The sequence below is a fragment of the Pristiophorus japonicus genome, chromosome 1, assembly GCF_044704955.1.
Source record: "Pristiophorus japonicus isolate sPriJap1 chromosome 1, sPriJap1.hap1, whole genome shotgun sequence".
NCBI classification, from domain to species: domain Eukaryota; kingdom Metazoa; phylum Chordata; class Chondrichthyes; family Pristiophoridae; genus Pristiophorus; species Pristiophorus japonicus.
Window position 1 is genome coordinate 110,202,032 of NC_091977.1, and position 16,354 is coordinate 110,218,385.

The 16,354-nt window shown below is 44.2% G+C and overlaps 1 protein-coding gene across 3 annotated transcripts in view; it reads left to right on the top strand.

Annotated features, from left to right (window-relative positions):
* The window catches only part of frmd3 (FERM domain containing 3), a 444,455-nt gene extending 429,861 nt beyond the window's left edge, over positions 1-14,594 (top strand). For all 3 annotated transcript variants that reach the window (XM_070861449.1, XM_070861518.1, XM_070861582.1), the window contains one exon: positions 13,027-14,594. In XM_070861449.1, coding sequence (XP_070717550.1) covers positions 13,027-13,625 — 599 coding nt within the window. In that variant the 3' untranslated portion in view covers positions 13,626-14,594. The remainder of the gene's footprint in view (positions 1-13,026) is intronic.
* Positions 14,595-16,354: the final 1,760 nt, after the last annotated feature.

The window sequence follows — 16,354 nt, forward strand, 5'->3', positions numbered from 1 at the left end:
GCTTGCTATCCATTCTGCTACCTGTCCCCTGATTCCACACGTGGAAGCTGACCCCATGTCTACAGATAATGTCATCAAGGGGTGGCATGTAGATGGTGAAGAGGAATGGGCCAGGGAACCTTGAAGTAAACATTAGGTGGGTGGGGAACGAAGCCATTGTTGGAGATTTTCTGGCTATGACTGGATATTGAAAAGTGAAATCAACCAAGAGCAATCCCCCTGAGCTGGCCAACGGAAGACAGGTGTTAGAAGAGGATAGTGCGGTTTACTACATCAAAGGCTGAAGAGTGGTCAAGGAGGACAAAGAGGGATAATGCAACCACAGTCACAGAATGTTAGTTGGGTGGTCAGAGAATGAGACTGAAGAAGGAGGCGACTAGTCTCCTCCACAATCTGTAACCTCATGGTTACCGGCATATCCCTCACTCTACCATTAACATCAAGCCAGGCAATCAACCCTGGTTCATTGAGGCGTGTAGAAGAGCATATTAAGAGCAGTACCAGGCGTATCTAAAAATGAGGTACCAACCTAGGGAAGCTGCAACACAGGACTACATGCATGCTAAACAACGGAAGCAGCATGCTATAGACGGAGCTAAACAATGAATTAGATCAAAGCTCTGCAGTCCTGCCACATCCAATCGTGAATGGTGGTGGACCATTAAACAACTAACGAGTAGAGGAGGCTCCATGAATATGCCCATCCTCAATGATGGCGGGGCTCAACACGCGAATGCAAAAGACAAGGCTGAAGTGTTTGCAACAATCTTCAGCCAATAGTGCCAAGTGGATGATCCATCTCGGCCTCCTCCTGAGGTCCCCACTATCACAGAAGACAGTCTTCAGCCAATTCGATTCATTCCACGTGATATCAAGAAATGGCTGAGCGTACCGGATACAGCAAAGGCTATGGGCCCTGACAATATTCCTGGCCGTTAACTTCTCCATCCATCCTCCATTTCATCCCGAAAACAGAAAAGTCTAAAATCCAGCCCTTGTCTTCTCTTGTTTTCAACTCCAACTCCTCCAAATTCTATCTACAGATTGGCCCTTTAAATACTGAAGTTGAGATTGCATCATGCGGATCCTCATCACGCCCGTTGCCCCGTATCAACGGCAAACAGGGAAGTAAAATGATAATGAATTGGCTGCATTAAAATGCCACTGACAGACATGCGGAACATACTTCCAGGTGCTATCAGACACCCCCTCCCTCCCATTCCCAAGGTGCCTCCAAGTTAATATCGGTGCCTGTATGTCTGGATCATTTCTCCTAATGAGCCCCTCAAAGTAACCAGCCCCACTTTGGTTTGGATCAGTGCTGCAAAGCAATGGATTGTAGGATCAATCATTAACTTTATTAAGTTCCGTATTTGAAAACTCTGCTAAATGTGGCAATGTTACAACCAATAGTTATGCATTGGGAGAAAAAAGGTCCCCAAGTTGCTTTCATACACATGATTGGGAGGAGGCTGATAAACCCGTAATTTCATTGTAATGGCTGTTATGGGAGGCTGGTTTATTCTGGGAGAAGTAATTTTCCCTCTTGTGCAAAGTAAATGCGTTTCATAGGAGAATGAGCAGGAACAGAGGGTGGATGGTGGGTGGTGGTGGAGACAAAAAAAACTCTTTTCCAGTAGTTCTTAATAAAAACTCTCCGTTCAGAGACAAATCAGGGGGAAATTGGGCGTGATTACAGAGAATGTTGGAAAATTCGGGCGGGGAGGGCTACCGCTGCCTTACCACCAGAGATTTCCCTTTCACTGCCCCTATTGGGATAATCGCTGCTCGTTCCTTCCCCACCACCACCTGTAAATGGCAGTCGGTGAGGCAGGTGGGTCCTGGGGTCATGGCACATTCCACACGCCACACTTATTGCCATGTGGAAGGTGGTGGGAGGCCCTGGGAATTGGCTGTAAATACCCAAATGGTCTGGCATCCTCTCCCTGCAAATGCCCCAAAGACATAACTGCTAAAGCCCTGGGTCTCAGCCAAGGCTTTCAGTGGAAGGCCTTGTTCAATCCTCAGTGTTCTTTTACATTTTTAATTATCTTGTCAGATCTTCTGGTGCTACGCCTGTATCCCTGCTACAGCACCATGAGTTTCCTTGCTGGTACTAGTGGGCTCCCTCATGGCAGCGGGAATCCCACCATGAGTGCGCATGTATCTCTATTGAACACCGACCCATGAAAATGCGTCGAGGCTGGGCAGACAGAAATACCATTACTGCAAAACTCCACACCGAGGGGAGAATATTCAGACTATCATGTTCAGTTTAGACAAAAAGTAGCATTATGCCTTTCCCATAAATCTCTTTGGTAAAATGTTACAACTGATTCAGGCAAGTGGTTTATAAATAACTGTAATCTTAGCCATCATTTCCCTCATGGCCTGTGTTCCTAAGCCCTTTCACACAGTTGACATTTAGTTCCTATACTGAAGGCTTGTATGTTCTACTTTTGGGAGTTCACTAACAGGACTTCAAAAGTCTGAGTACACGAAAGAAAATGATTGCTTTATAAGATTTTGGATTGATATAAAAGGAGCAATCATGGTGAAAGGCCTGCTAAAAATCCAGACAAGGAGAAGCATTCACCTGCGGATGGTGAATCACTGCTGCAGGGATGTATGTATTCGATTGTTGAAACATGGGCCAAAGATCATAGCCAGAGGAATCGGTAACATTTTTCTTCAATAATAAACCCCTTGCTGCATGAATAATTTTTTTGAATTACTGATGCTATTGATAGATTTGGTATTCAGGAAAAATTCTAGGTTAAAATGCTGATTTATATTGATTCACTTTTGTGAAAGAATAATATATATGAATTCAAATTGCGCTTTGCTCGGAATCAAAAATGTTTGTGTCATTTGTTAGCGTATCTAATTTTACATGTTATAGCTGGATTTTTCTTTGAAACCTTTTATTTCAGATTGCAATAAATACACAATCAGCTCTAATATGAAAGGTATGAACAGCAGCTATTGATGCCATTATACAAGAAAAGACTAGCAGAAATATAAATGAGCTGTCGTTACCAGTTTCTGTGCTCTACAGACTTAGATTTTCACCTAATAGAAAAATGAATGAATTGGGTGACCTGTGGGAATTGTACTATAGTTGTGATACTCCTACACACTTTCTCAAAATGGTACTGTGGAATTCATGTTTTCTGTTATAACACAAGGTGACAATTCCAGTTGCATTTTAAATGCAGCACTTTTACTGTTGTAAGATATTGACACACATAGCCCTATATACCATGTGCTGTTGTGAAATTATTTGAAACCAATTAATTATCATAGAATGATACAACACAGAAAGATGCCATTTGGTCCATCATGCCTGTGCTGGCTCTTTGGTATCCATTAATCCTACTCCCTTGCTCTTTCCCCATAGACTTGTAATTAATTTCTCAAATAGTTATCCAATTCTCTTTTGAATATTATTATTGAATCTGCTTCCACTACCCTTTCAGGCAGTGCACAATAACACTGAAAAGTTTCCTCATGCTGTCTCTGGTTCTTTTGCCAATCACCTTAAATCTGTGTCCTCTGGTTACCTTCTGCCATTGGAAACATTTTCTCCTTATTTATTCTATCAAAATGATGATTTTGAACACCTCTATCAAATCTCCTCTTAACCTTCTCTGCTCTAAGGGGAACAACCCTAACTTCTCCAGTCTCTCCACATAACTAAAGTCCCTCATTCCTAGTATAATTCTAGTAAATCTCTTCTGTACCCTCTCCAAGGCCTTGACTTCCTCCTAAAGTGTGGAGCCCAGAAGTGAACACACTACTGCAATTGATTCTGTTTTGCATACTGAGCATTGAAAAATTAGCGACAAAAATAGTGAAGGTGGTTCAGGATTATGTATCTATGTGTGGGCATGAAATCTGCATAGTGGGGGAAACTGTACATAGGAAAAATAAGCATTGATCAAGGTCATATTTAAGTAAGTAAATTTATTAGCTACTAGTTAGCCAAGCAATGAGATATTCTACTTTTCTAGCATTTCTTTTTAACATGTATTTATGTGATAAATTGTTTTGTAAACTTATTTAGCAATATTTTATATTATTATAATGAGGCTGTCTTCACCTCTAAGATTGAGACCATTTATGCAACTGCACTACTCTGATTCCATTACTGTGTTGTTTTTCTCCATCTACCCTTGCCTTCTCTGATCTCATATTTTCCATGAGGCCCACCTCCTACTCTTGATCCTATCCTCACCCAACACTTGTCCACTCAATTACTTTTCTTTGTCACTTGCTTAGGTTCCCTTTTCATAGGCTGGACTCTCTTCCTTTCAAGTCCACTGTCAACACTGACCCATCCATTCTCTCCCAACTATTGCCACACCTCTAACCTACCTTTCTTCTCCAAGTTCTTTGGACATGGTTGGCATTCTCCCAGCTCCATACCCACCTTTTTCAATACTCCCATTTTGATTCTTTTGATTTTGGCTTCTGCCCTGTTCACTGTACTGAGACATTCTCGCCAAAATCACAAATTACGTATTCTGTGACTGCAGCCATGATGCATTATTCTCCCTTGTGCGCCTCAACCTATAAGTGATGTGCATGGTCAACCATGCCATCCACCTTCTCTATTGTCCAGTTCCATGGAACTGTCCTTATGTGGTTCCACCCTTATTTGTTCCAACACAGTCAGTGCACCTTACTGCCCAAGTTCCCCAACAATCTGACCTTGGACCCCTCCTCTTCCTCATCTATATGCTGGCCTTCGGTAAAATCATCAGAAGGCACAGGATTAGCTTACACATGTGTGCTGATGGTGTCTAGCTCCACTTCTCCATCATTTCCCTTGACTCCATGACCACCCTTGTGTAGTCAGAGTCCCTTTTATGGATGTGTCAAAATGTCCTTCAACTGAACATTTGTAGCTATCAGTTAGCCCTGGCATAAATATTAGTACTTTCACCAGGCCCTCGCCCTGGCCACATGCTCAGGCTGAATTAATACTGGCAAAACTGTTCAAACTCCATATCTTATCCATCATCAAGACTACTTACTTCCAGCTCCACAACATCACCTGCATCTGCCCTGCCTTGCTCCCACTGAACCTCTTATCCCGCTTTTGTCACCTCCAGACACGATGGCCTGTGCTGTAAGTTTTTCTTTTCAAATTACTCTGAGCTTTGTGATATTCCAAGTGTTGTGTATCTGTAAAGCATGCACTCCCATGTTCCGCCACCAGGGAGCTCATCCCTGAAGTCCCAAGGGATCTCAGCACCCCTTGGGAGCACTGTATATAAGCCGGCCCCTAAGGCCTGTTCCTCACTCTGGAGTGTCTTATTAAAGACTGAGGTCACTGTTACTTTAACCTCCCTGTGTGCAGCCTCACCTGTGTTCGGAACACAATAACTGGCGACATGAATACGAATCCAACGCAAAGATGTAGCAAACTGTGGGCATCCTGGAGGTTCTCGGAGGGTGAGGACTGGGAAGCCTATGTTGAACAGCTAGACCAGTACTTTGTAGCCAACGAGCTGGACGGAGAAGGAAGCGCTGCAAAAAGGAGAGCGGTCCTCCTCACAGTCTGCGGGACACCAACCTACAGTCTCATGAAGAATCTTCTGGGGCTGAAACCCACAGATAAGTCGTATGAGGAGCTGTGCACACTGGTTCGGGAGCATCTTAACCCGAGGGAGAGCGTGCTGATAGCGAGGTATCAGTTCTACACGTGTTAGCGATCTGAAGGTCAGGAAGTGGCGAGCTACGTCGCCGAGCTAAGGCGACTTGCAGGATATTGTGAGTTTGATGGCTACCTGGAGCAAATGCTCAGAGACTTTTTTGTACTGGGCATTGGCCACGAGACCATCCTACGAAAACTTTTGACTGCAGAGACACCGACCCTCAGCAAGGCCATTGCGATAGCACAGGCATTTATGTCCACCAGTGATAACACCAAACAAATCTCTCAGCACACAAGTGCGAGCAATGTTCATAAATTAACTGGAACTGTGCTTGCGAGCAGAAATGTACAGGGCAGAAGCCACGAGTCTGCAACTGCCAGCAGGCCTCAGGTGACCCAAATGACTCAGAGCCCCCAACAAAGGATGAATGCAAGGCAATTCACACCTTGTTGGCATTGTGGAGGCTTCCATTCAGCCTATTCATGCCACTTCAAAGGGTATGTTTGCAAGAGCTGTGGAACAATCGGGCACCTCTAACAAGCTTGCAAACGAGCTGCAAGCTCTGCAAAACCTGCTAACCACCACGTGGCAGAGGAAGATCGGTCAATGGTGGATCAAAGCAATTTCAAGCCTCAGAGAGAGGAGGCAGATGCTGAAGTACATGGGGTGCACATATTTTTGACGAAATGTCCACCTTTAATGCTAAACGCAAAATTGAATGGTTTACCCATAGCCATGGAACTGGACATGGAAGATGTTTGAGAGACTGTGGTGCAACAAAGCATTCAGACCAGCTCTGAGCCCCATCCACACGAAACTGAGAACGAACACCAAAGAGCTTATCACTGTCCTGGGCAGCGCCATGGTCAAGGTCACATACGAGGGCACAGTGCATGAACTGCCACTCTGGATTGTCCCGGGTGATTGCCCCACACTGCTTGGAAGGAGCTGGCTGGGCAAAATCCGCTGGAACTGGGATGACATCCGAGCACTATCACATGTCGATGAGGCCTCATGTACCCAGGTTCTGAACAAATTTCCTTCCCTTTTTGAGCCAGGCATTGGAAACTTTTCTGGGGCAAAGGTGCGGATCCACTTGGTCCCAGAGGCACAAGCCATTCATCACAAGGCGCGAGCCCCTACATGTGTTATTGCGCAAAGGTGAGAACTGGGTATAGGGAAAAAAACAAGTAATTGCTTTTGAGAAAGCCAGAAACATTTTATGCTTCAACAAGCTGCTTGTATTGTATAACCCGTGTAAAAGACTTGTGCTAGCATGTGACGCGGCGACGTATGGAGTCGGGTGTGTATTACAACAAGCGAACGTTGCGGGGAAGTTGCAACCTGTCGCCGATGTTTCCAGGAGCTTGTCTAAGGCCGAGAGGCCCTACAGCATGATTGAGAAAGAGGCATTAGCATGTGTGTTCAGGGTAAAGAAAATGCATCAGTACCTGTTTGGCCTCAAATTTGAGCTGGAAACGATCACAAGCCCCTCACATCCCTGTTCGCTGAAAACAAGAGGATAAAAACTAATGCCTCAGCCCACATACAAAGGTGGGCACTCGCGCTATCAGCGTATAACTATACCATCCGCCACAAGCCAGGCACCGTGCCAGTGCGGATGCTCTCAGTCGGCTACCATTTCCCACCACGGGGGTGGAAATGGCGCAGCCTGCAAACTTGTTGATGGTGGCGCAGCCCGCAGACTTGTTGATGGTCATGGAAGCGTTTGAAAATGATAAATCACCTGTCACGGCCCGCCAGATTAGGACGTGGACCAGCAAAGATCCTCTGCTATCCCTAGTAAAAAACTGTGTACTGCATGGGAGCTGGGCCAGCATCCCTGTTAAATTGCAAGAGCCAATCAAGCCGTTCCAGCGGCAAAAGGACGAGCTGTCCATTCAGGCAGACTGCCTATTGTGGAGTAACCGTGTAGTGCTATCAAAAAAGGGCAGGGAGATGTTCATCTCGGATCTCCACAGCACACACCCGGGTATAGTAATGATGAAAGCGATAACCAGATCCCACGTGTGGTGGCCTGGTATCGACTCTGACTTAGAGTCCTGTGTATGGCAATGCAGCGTATGTGCTCAGTTGAGCAACACGCCCAGAGAGGCAGCACCACTAAGTTTGTTGTCCTGGCCCTCCAGACCATGGTCGAGGATCCATGTCGACTATGCGGGCCCATTTCTCGGTAAAATGTTCCTGGTGGTGGTGGATGCATTTTCAAAATGGATTGAATGTGAAGTAATGTTGGGAAGCACCGCCACTGCCACCATTGAAAGCCTGAGGGCCATGTTTGCCACCCACAGCCTGCCTGACATACTGGTTAGTGACAACGGGCCATGTTTCACCAGTGCCGAATTTAAAGAATTCATGACCCGCAATGGGATCAAACATGTCACCTCGGCCCCGTTTAAACCAGCCTCCAATGGGCAGGCAGAGCGGGCAGTACAAACCATCAAACAGAGCCTTAAACGAGTCACAGAAGGCTCACTCCAAACCCGCCTGTCCCGAGTACTACTCAGCTACCGCACGAGACCCCACTCGCTCACAGGGGTGCCCCCGGCTGAGCTACTCATGAAAAGGACACTTAAAACCAGACTCTCGCTGGTTCACCCCAACCTGCATGATCAGGTAGAGAGCAGGCGGCAGCAACAAAATGTAAACAATGGTCGCGCCACTGTGTCACAGGAAATTGATCTGAATGACCCTGTGTATGTGCTAAACTATGGACATGGTCCCAAGTGGATCGCGGGCATGGTGATAGCTAAAGAAGGGAGTAGGGTGTTTGTAGTCAAACTAGGCAATGGACAAATTTGCAGAAAGCACCTGGACCAAACAAGGCTGCGGTTCACAGACTGCCCTGAATAACCCACAGCAGACACCACCTTTTTCGAGCCCACAACACACACCTAAAGAATCAACAACACCACGCCGGACCAGGAAATCGAACCCATCACGCCCAACAGCCCAGCAAGGCCAGGCTCACCTAGCAGCCCTGCAGGGCCAACAACAGGCACAGCCAACGCATCAGAGGCGATCCACCAGGGAAAGAAAGGCTCCCGACCGCCTCACCTTGTAAATAGTTTACACTTTGACTTGGCGGGGGGGGGGGAGTGATGTTGTGTATCTGTAAAGCATGCACTCCCATGTTCCGTCACCAGGGAGCTCATCCCCTGAAATCTCAAGGGATCCCAGCATCCCTTGGGAGCACTGTATATAAGCCGACCCCAAAGGCCTGTTCCTCACTCTGGAGTGTCTTATTAAAGACTGAGGTCACTGTTACTTTAACCTCCCTGTGTGCAGCCTCATCTGTGTTCGGAACACAATACCAAGGATTAACTCAACAGTGCTGGGGGCATGTTACTTCAAGCAAATTACATGGAAATAGCTGTTAGCTGTACTGCATTTTAATTAGTAAAAAAACACAGCACTTACTATATTCAAATTGATACTTATTTGCAGGGAAAAGTTGTCGCATTCAGTTCTCCTTGTTCATGATCTCCACCTGAGCGGTCCTAAAATTAAAATTATTCTGAATTTCAAGCCACCATGATCTCCAGAATATTTTAAATACCTTGGCCTCTGAGCTTTGGGTAAGGCCTATGTGTGGAGGCTAACACCAGAATTTGTATTACAGATGCACTATTGAAAAAAAGGTTAGAGTCATGGGGCTCAATTTTCCCCAGTGATTTTTGCTATTTTTTGGGCGCACACCGCTTTTTTTGGTCTAAAATAAAAAAAATCAAAGTTTCCCCAAAGATTGTGCGCCAGCGTAGCTCAAGTAGTTACGATTTCTTTCGGGTTTTTTTGTCATGGGAGCATAACCTACCACCCGCGCCAATTCTGTCCATTTTTAAGCAAGTTTGGCCAGCTCCGATTTACTCCCAATTTTTCTTAGGACGGCGTATGTGGCCTTTGTGGAAAAACCTTCTGGGGAGTTAAGAAAATCGGCGCAGGTAAGGAAATCGGCGCAGCAGATGTACTTCCAGAGCCCAGACAGCAGCAGCAGCAGAGAGAGTGGGATGAGTGGGGGGAGCCTTTTGGGCATAGTTAGGAGGGGTATCGGGAGGGAGGAGGCCGTTCGGCCTGGGATAGGAAGGGGGACCGGGAGGCCATTCGGCCTGGGATAGGAGCGGGGACCAGGAGGCCATTCAGCCTGAGATAGGAGCGGGGACCGCCATCGGGCGGAGGGGGGGTGAAGAGGTAGACTTTTGTCATTAACACTTTAATAATTTAATGGAGGTAAGTTGCTGCAATGTGTAATGTACTTGTGTAGGGTGCTGTGAGCTGGCTGTTGTATGTGTCACTTTCCAGCCTTAGCCCACAGTGTGTTGCTGGTTTCCGTGGAACCCGATCTTTTTGGCGCAGATCTTAGTCTCCATCCCCAAAACTAAACAACAAGCTAGGCGGCGCCAAAATGAAGAATTCAAACGGGGAAACTTGATTATTTTTTGGCGTACTTGGACCCCCAAAAAACGGGGGTAACTCTTCAAGAATGCCAAAAAACGGCTTTGGGGAAAATTGAACCCATAAAATGTAGTCTTGACGGTACACAGTATGTGTAGTTTAGGGCTCGGTTGTCTATGCTTGGCAATTTCTGTTTCCCATGAGCTTCCACTCTTTTTGATGCATTAGTATCAGACAGCAAGACATACAACTGCCAAAAACAAAAACATCAATCATATTTCAAATATGCTGATATAAAAATATGACACAGTTTCAAGTGTAGCAATTAGCAGACACAAACCCACAACAGATCTAAGCCAGATTTTCTTCATGCAATACTGTGTTGTGTAAACAGATGTGCAAACACCAGGCTCAAGCTGGAATTCATAAACTGACATTCACATTTCAGGTGGTGCACTTCCCATGTTGCAATGCAGGTCAGTCCTCATTAGCATGGCACAGCAGGTGTATGACTAAAAAAATTTCAAGTATTTTTTGTGGTACACAGGGCTTGATAATACATTAGAACATTAGCTGAGGACTTGAACATGAGTTGTTGGAAAGGAATATAGACCAGGAGATCCACACTGAACAAATTCATGGAGGCCGAAATTCAGGGTCTCTGAGAGACCCGTTAATGCCCGTTTGCAGCGGCCATTCCTAAAAATTAAAATCAAATAAATACTTACCTTTCCGTTTTCAGCTTTATCCGTCAATCCCCCGCCGCACGGTGCCCCCGGCAGGTTTTTTTGCCGGTGCACCCTCTGAAGACTGTGGCCGCCCTTAAAGGGGAGGACCCACTGCCGCAATGGAAGAATTTTTGCTGGCCGACTTACTGATCGGCCGGCAAAATACTGGCCCTGGGTTCGGCTAAGCCGCCAACGGGCAGCCTGGCACTCCTTCTTGGGTGCCAGGCTGCTGGCCCGGCCAAAACTCTCCCTGGTAGCCCAGTGACCACAGTTAAAAACAATCGCATCTCTCCCCTTTAACGGGGGGTAGAGAGCATGGTGATGCACACGCGCTGTGATGTCACCACGTTGATTGACAGCGGCGGACGGCCCAACCGACCCATTTTCAGCCAGTCAGCCTGGCTTTGAGTCTAAGGCCCGCCCCCATTATGATCCATTTCCTGTAGGACTTTGAAAAAAATTCAAAGTACTGAAAATTGATCTACTCACCGCACCAAGAGTTCCAGCGGTGAGTACCAGTTTAAAAACTCATAGGTGCACCAGCTTTCTGGCTCGCCTGAATTTCGGCCCCATGATTTCAGTTTTGTCATGAACAGAGACTGAGATTTTCTTGCTGGGAGTGATAGGCAATTGGATAACAAGCGGGCTTTCATATGCTGATCACTCAGTAATGCTGGACAGATGCTGTCACTCACTAAGCCTTGATAGTCCAGCATTTACTTCTGTAGTAACAATTACAGATGGCTTACTTTCCAAGCTGAGCAGTAGTACATTGTGTTGGATGAATGAGAATTGCAAATATATAGCTTCTCTCAAACATTTAAAAGCACTTCACATACAATGCATTACTCTTTGGAATGCAGTGAATATTATTTATGCAGGCATACACAGCAGCCATTTTGTGCATAACAAGAAAGTAAATAGACCCCACATTTGTCAGTTTTTCCTCACAATTCAGACCTACAACTATAGGTATCGGCCTTGTGGCTCTTCCCTGCACTGTCTGCAACATACAAATGTCTACCTTGTATCTTAGTAGCAGAAATGCACACAGTACTCTAGATGTGATTTGGCTAGAGCAATGTACAGTATCACAGCTTCTCCAAACTCGTATTTTTTTGGCTACAACATTCTGTTGGCTTTGTTAATTGCTGCTTTGCACTAATTGGACATGTTGAACGTCGCTAAACCCCGGCTTCTATTTTCTGCTGCTAACCGTCTTCTTAAACCTTTCTCCCTGTCTCCTCCATCCTCACCTCTGACAACAAACTTGAGGAGCTCGTGTGCTTCCTTGTCATTAAGATTGAGAGCATCCAATCAGCTGCCTCTGCCACTTCCCTTCCTTCCCTAGCCCACCGGGCCAAACTTCCTCTAAGTTTCCCCCCTGCCCGAGCCCTGAATTCACATCTTTTTTCAGTTTCTCTCCAATCTCCCTTCATGACCTTTCCACGCTCATCTTGTCTATGGGACCCACTTCCTGCTCCCTGAACTCTATTCACACCAAACTGCTGACCAACCAACTTCCTTTTCTGGCTCCCATGTTAGCTGACATTGTTAATGGTTCTCTCTCCTCTTGTATTGTCCCCCTCTCCCTCAAATCTGCTGTCATTACCGCTTTTTAAAAAAACAACTTTTGACTCCTCCGTCCTTGCAAACTACTGCTCCATCTCCAACCTCTCTTTCCTCTCCAAAGTCCTTGAACATGTTGCTACCTCCCAAATCCGTGCCCATCTTTCCCACAACTCTATGTTTCAATCCCTCCAATCAGGTTTCCGCCCCTACCATAGTACCGAAACAGCTCTCATCAAAGTCACAAATGACATCCTTTCTGACTGTGACAAAGATAAACTATCCCTCCTCGTCCTTCTTGACTTGTCTTCAGCCTTTGACAGGGTTGACCACTCTATCCTTCTCCAACGCCTCTCCACCTTCATCCATCTGGGTGGTACTGCACTCGCTTGCTTCCATTCTTATGTATCTAATTGTAGCCAGAGAATCACGTGCAATTAGGTAAGTTTTTCTCAGATGACTTGAAAAAAATTATTTATAGTTAATAGGGTGTAAATCGTCATTTTATGAAAATCAATAGTTTAAGAAAGCATGAAAAAGTAGGAGACAAGTTTGCCCCTGCAGTCTCTCACACAGTGACTTATTTTCATCAGGGAAAAGAAGATTATGAGGTAACATGATGCAGATCTTTGAATTGTCTTGTCTCTTTTCAGGTGGAGAGCTGAAGTTAAATGATCAATCCATACCTGAAGAAGAAAAGGAAAAAGAGCCACAGAGTGAGTCAGGAGAGAGAGATGAATCCAAATGTGAGAACAAAGAGGAAAATAGTGAAGAAGACCTAACTATATCAGAACTAGTGTATAATCCAAGTGCCAGTGTCCTTCCTACTCCTGTAGAAGATGGTGGGATTGACTTGCTTTTTAATAGTCACCCACTTGGGAACCAGAGAGATGAAGGAGGCTTATATGATGAGTTCGATGCAGCTGAAACTGCACTTCTGATTGCAGAAGAGGAAGGGCTGAAGGAAGTGAAGCGAGTACTAACCAGGAGCTTTGAATTGTTGACAAGCAACAGACATCTGAATGCGCTGGCGAAGAGCTTTGTGAAACTCCTTCTGGTGGGCCTGGGCTTGATGCTGTTCGCTTTCCCACTTCTTTTGGTCTTGCTGGAGTCCGACATTGATGCTTCTTTTCTGAGGGAAATCCGGCAGACACCTGAGTTTGAGCAGTTTCACTATGAATACTACTGTCCACTTAGACAGTGGCTGGCATGTAAAATACACTACATCCTCGACAAACTGGGCAGCTCCTGAAACCACACTGGTGTGCAGTTGGACTAAGGGTAACGACTTGTAACAACTTCTCTGAGCAAAACTTATTTCTGCTGTTTTTACTGTTTTTATGTTTTGTACCTTTTTAATGTGGTAAAAAGTATTTCAGGAAATTTTATTCAGTTTTTTTTAAGTGAAAACTGCTCGTAAAATGACTGAATTGTAACATGCAAAGTAATAGGTGTGGCATGAAGGAATTTTTAAAATTATTGGTAAGTTTTTTCTGGTATTCCAAGATTATTGTGTGACTGCACAGCATTTTGTTTCCATTCTTCCCATGGTGAGTGCAAGATTCGAAAGGTTCTATGCAGATGAATAACTATTTTGGTAATGGACCTTGTTTGTGTATTTACATAAAATGTATTGGCTGGGTTATATAAAATGCATGGTTTTGGAGAGTGGGGACTTGGTATTTGCACAGACTGTAATAACAAATCAATATTCTGTTTTACTAGAAATTATCAATCAGGGTCTGCAATAATTGGAAATACCAAACTCATTTGGGGGTGAATTTCTGTGGAAGTTCTCCCACTTGTCCACTGTAGGTTGGGCAAAAAAGCAGTGGAAACCCCGGAAAAGCAGAAAAATTCACCCCCTTGTAACTAAACATTTTATAAACTGAGAAGTTTCCAGGTAGGAGGAGTCATGAAGTGATGAGTGTGTGGCAGAGAAGAGAAAATGAAAGTTTATAAAAACGAGACAAAAGTTACCAATGTCAGACTAGCTGCAAGAAATTATTATTCTGTTTGAGCGAAGTGAGATTGTAAATCAAAATCAGAGAAGGACAGACAACTGGCTCAACTCTTTCATTTCAGAGCATACATTCACTTCATTTACTCACGTTATTATGCAAACTGAAAGCTTATCACAATAAGATACTTTTTAAAAGCTATAGGATATCGGATTTCACAGGGTTTCAAATAGCTGCACATTTATATTAATATATACAACTGAACAATGTTTTTTAAAAGCACAAGATCTTTAAAGGGAAATGTGACCAGAATGAATTCCTAGTTTCTAAGTACAGGCTCAAGTTTCAGTAATCGAGCCACAAGAACAAATTATAGAGCTGCATCCTTTTCAATAGAATAGATACATAGGAGCACTAAGTTTAGTAAAATTTTCATTGCAGTCAAAAAAAGGCTGTTGCAAGTTAGAAAGTCAAAAAGAATATTACTGAAAATAATATAAAGTATATATAATAAAATATTAAAGATTTTCAAATAATTGCTTCTCCAATGTGGATGGAAAAGTCACTTTGCCCATTGGTTGTGCTTAATCAATTGACTATATTCACTGACAATAGGTAGAAACTGAACTTTCACGGGTAGCCATTTAGATAATATTTGAACAGAGATCTTTTGGCAAAAGTGGTATTTGGAAATACTACATGCCGGATAAGCACAATGATATGAACTGTGTGTCAATGTAGTATCACACTTCGCACAAAATAAGACACAACTCCCCTCCCCCAATTTGATCTCAGATGCATGGGGGAGGGAGCAGATGTGTCAGGACCTTCTTTCAGCTTGCCTTGTTAAATCCTGCCCTATTCTATAAAATTGTAGCCAGTGCTTCCTCCTTTTATAACACATGGTTATAGACCCCTTTCAAAAACAACTCTTATTAAAACCCAACACCCACTAGGTCTGAGTTATTGTGAAACGAAATATTTAGTCACTCAAGAATTATTACATACGAGAGGTAATTCCACGATCTGGCACATGTTTGTAGTGCATTTACTGAAATCATGAGTGTGCAGGCTGTGATTTACTGTTCATGAAAATCACTGAGTTTCCATCTACGATTTTCCAAGATGTGCTCTTTGTGAGTGCCATCCCTTACTGAGAACACAGGATCATGGAATCACCCCTATGATAGTTTGTCTTCTCAACTATACACTTATGTTCATCATGAACAATCAATCACTTTGCTCTACACTGTAATCGTTCTGTGTTGTGAATGAGCTGGTAGATAGTCCAAGGGGTAAATTTAACTTAACCCGCCCGGTAGGAAACTGATGTGATCAGATCAGCCGGCTGATTTTACTTCCCATTGATATCAGCAAAAGCAGGCAGCATGTAAAACTCACAGCTGATCTCTTCGCGTCAGTTACCCGGTGGACAGATTAGGTTAAAATTTATTTCACTCGTATCATCACAAAAACTAAACATCATATCTAACCAAGAAGTGAAAAATAGGTTAGCACTCAACTTCATTGTTGCTGTGATTTCCCAGTAGCTGGAAAATAAACTACAAATAAATCAAAATAAAATTGGTTAGTATTGAATATATATTTCCAGTCTGATAGCAGACTGCTGGAAATCCAGCCTGAAAAAAAGAGTTGGTCCATTGACGTGTAGGGTAGCTTCATCCGTTAAGTGGCTATGTTAAGAGGGAATCAATAACCTGGTCCTGGATGCTAGTCCCAGTGCTCCAATGTAATTAAAAAGTTAATTCCTGTGATGGACGTCAGAAGCTATTAATGCTGTCACTCGTCAAAATACAGTTTGATCACAATACAAAGTGAATTAAACTGTATGTATTATAAAGCATTGTTTAAACAGATATAGCCTTTCCATGGCCTTGGTGAATTTATCTGGTGAATAGCTGAATTATACAAATCAGGAAGGTCACAGATGTGCTTCCTGGTTGGTGCTGAGTTAACTGATCTGAGCCAGGGTGGCAGAGGGGCTGATACAACTGACTTC